Below are 3,188 nucleotides of genomic sequence, written 5' to 3' on the forward strand. Positions count from 1 at the left end.
ATGTATCAGACCTACAGTCCTGTCATGGTTGTAGAGGGACCAACATGAAGGTCTGGTGACTCTTCCCATATTTCATAACAAATGAACAAATAGCTGTATGCAAATACCAGCATTTTGACGTGGTCTAATTGAACTAAGCTGCCAGTAGCATGAACACTGACAATCTGAAAGATTAATTCAACCTGCCCATTATGTATTTCAACACGCATTGTAACAGTAAAGCATTCACATGGAGTGTTACCAGCAATAATGTTGTAACTGGATATTTGCAAGACTAGATGAAGGATTCCTCACTTGCTTAACAGTGTGTTTTTACAAGCTAAATTCTCTGTATCACCTTTACAGCACTGACTTTTCAGACTGTTTGACCTCCACACCACTACACAGCAGCCTAAAATATTTAGTAGGGAGAACATAAATGCATTACAGCTGGAAAGGAGAAGAGTGCAACAGAAGAATACCTGAGAATGCTTGGAGACCCAGTGGCGCAAGACATTTAGGACACGATTTGTGGCTGCTCTGCGTATTATGAACTCTTTGTCACATGTGCGTTCAGAGTTGTTAAATCCTGGAAAAAGCACACATTAAAGTTAACGGAGGTAGAAAAAATTCAAATACAGTATTAACAACATTGGTAAACTGGAAGCTCATAGAACATTTATGTGCATTCAAAGGAAAGATGCCTATACAGACTTGCAAATACGACCATTTGGACTGCTGAAATTCTGCAATAGCTGTAGAATACAGCCTTGCACATCACAACCAACACAGACACCTCCTTGGGTCAGCGTTCAGTTTTAGAAACATGAAGAATATTTGTGTGCATCAATAACATCAAGGTCTCACTGCATTATAGAAGAGAATAACAGTAAAAGCCAGGACAAGCCCAAAAATGTACAAGGCCTGTCATCAAGCAGATGACAGAAGGAAAGTGAATATGATTTAGAAATGGGAAAGAGGTAAATTTCAGAGGGTAAAGAAATAGGGGAGGGTAGCAGTTCAGACAAGAGAAGAATGTCAACACAAGAAATGCAGTATTATACAGTCAACAGAAACTGTTCAAAAAAGCTATTTATTTTTTTTTACCACTGGGTGACAATGAAGTGAGAGGTATGCAGAGAACACATTTACAACCTCAGCTGCCTGAAAACAGAGTTGCCAACTGCAACATAATCTTGTAAATACAACTGTTATTTTTTTTACTCAACAATATTTACTTATAAAGAAATAATTTTAAAAGCAAGCAAGAAAGTTTCTTCCTACAGTCACATTATTGCTTCTTTCTCTTCTCATTCTGCTGTAGCTCTATCATAGACACAATCTGTACGATAAAATAATTATTACATTGTTTTAAGAATAATAAAATTATTTCATAAAATCACCAATTTAAAAAAAAAATTGTTACCTGAAGATACATTTTAGAAGTCTACAATTTTCTAAGTTTCTGTTAGATTTGATCTTACATTTTGCTGCTTTCCACTTCACTCAGCGCACAGTCCAGAGAACAGCTAGAAACACCCTTCTATTTTACCAGTACTTTACTGTGTTTTTGGCATAATAGCTGTTTAAAAACCTGTGTATTATTATAGATTTATTCTATGAAAAACTCATTGAAGGTATTCTTAGAGCCCAGTAGAAATATTGCTCTATTTTTATTAAAGGGAATCCAAAAAATGCAGTTTGTTTCTCTGTATTTTTTGAGTAAAAAAAAACAGCAGGAAAACAAAAGATTAACTGTATTCTTACATCTTTTACTGGACCCCAAACTCAAATATGTTTTATAACTTCTGTTTCATGGAAGCTTTTTAACCAATGGCATATTACACTGTTGGCATCTAAGAGTCAATATCAAAGGAAGTTTCATATTAAAACAGCTTCTGGAATTTCACTGCCCATAAACATCATGGTAAACAAAATCTCTGAGACCTTAGTAAAAGCTAACATAGGCAACATTTTGTCTGTTAATTTTCTATGCCTTTCACAGTTAACCTCTTGCAGAAGCAATTAGGCATACACATTATAAACTGTTCAGTTAGCCACTTAACTGCAGCAATGAAAGTCGCAATGCAAATTACTTATTAAAGTAGTGGAGTCTTTATCAAAGTAACAGTAAGGAAAAGGAGTTTCAGTAAGCTGGAAGGAAAATAGAAAAAAACCTACAGAAATAGTTTTCAGTTAGCTGCAAAAAAAGAGCAAGAAAGAAAGAAAGAAAACCTCCAGAGATCACTTCAGCAAACATCTATGGTCCTCAGAATTTCATCAATTTTTAAGCAGTAATTAGCTTGTTGCAGAGAGTAAGCAACATGTTCACTCACATCCACATTGTCAGTACTTAGTGTTGATGTCTTGATCCTGTAAATGGAGATCTCCAGTTTTGTAAGAAAAGAATGATGGAATATCAGGTTGGAAAGGATCATCTGGTCCAACCGTTCTTGGCAAAAGCATGTTCTAGACAAGACGGCAGCACTCTGTCCATCTGAATCTTAAAAATATCCAACACTGGAGAATCCACTACATGGCTGGGGAGATTATTCCAATGGCTGACTGTTCTCCGTGTGAAGAATTTTCCTCTTTCCAACCTGAATCTTCCCAAGAGGAACTTGTGTCCATCACCTCTCCTCTTTTCCATGTGACTCTTTGTAAAAAAGTGTCTCCACCTTCTTTGTAGCCACCCTTTAAACACTGGAACATGGTGATAAAGTCTCCTCTGAGCCGCCTTTTTTCAAGGCTGAACAAAACAAGTTCTCTCAACCTTCCCTAATACGGCTTCCTAGTCCTTCTACATTTTTGTGGCCTTTCTCTGGACCCTCTCCAGCCTATCCACATCTTCTTTGTATAGCAGGGACAAACACTGAGCCCTGTATTCCAGGTTGTCCTGGGTTCAGCCACATCAGTCATTTTTTCTCCTTCTCAGTAGCTGGTGCAGGGCTGTGGTTTTGACTTTCAGCCTGGGAACAACGCTGATAACACCGATGTTTTTAGTTGTTGCTAAGTAATGTTTACTCTGATCAAGGACTTTCTCAGTCTCATGCTCTGCCAGGGAGGAGGGGAAGCCGGGAGGAAGCAGAGACAGGACACCTGACCCAAACTGGCCAAAGGGGTATTCCATACCACAGCACGTCATGCCCAGTACAGAAACTGGGGGGAGTTACCCGAAAGGCCCAGATCACTGCTCGGGTCGGGCTGGG

General features: G+C 38.4%; 1 protein-coding gene across 1 annotated transcript in view; it reads right to left on the reverse strand.

Annotated features, from left to right (window-relative positions):
• LOC104406852 (ras-specific guanine nucleotide-releasing factor 2-like) overlaps window positions 1–2,691 on the reverse strand; it is a 25,485-nt gene extending 22,794 nt beyond the window's left edge. The window contains exons 1-2 of the mRNA XM_010015960.1: window positions 2,580–2,691; window positions 462–568 (exon numbers count right to left, since the gene is read on the reverse strand). Of these exons, the coding sequence (XP_010014262.1) occupies window positions 462–568; window positions 2,580–2,691 (219 nt within the window). The remainder of the gene's footprint in view (window positions 1–461; window positions 569–2,579) is intronic.
• Between the last annotated feature and the right edge of the window lie 497 nt (window positions 2,692–3,188).

Source organism: Nestor notabilis, unplaced genomic scaffold (genome assembly GCF_000696875.1).
Source record: "Nestor notabilis isolate BGI_N333 unplaced genomic scaffold, ASM69687v1 scaffold11776, whole genome shotgun sequence".
Taxonomy (NCBI): domain Eukaryota; kingdom Metazoa; phylum Chordata; class Aves; order Psittaciformes; family Psittacidae; genus Nestor; species Nestor notabilis.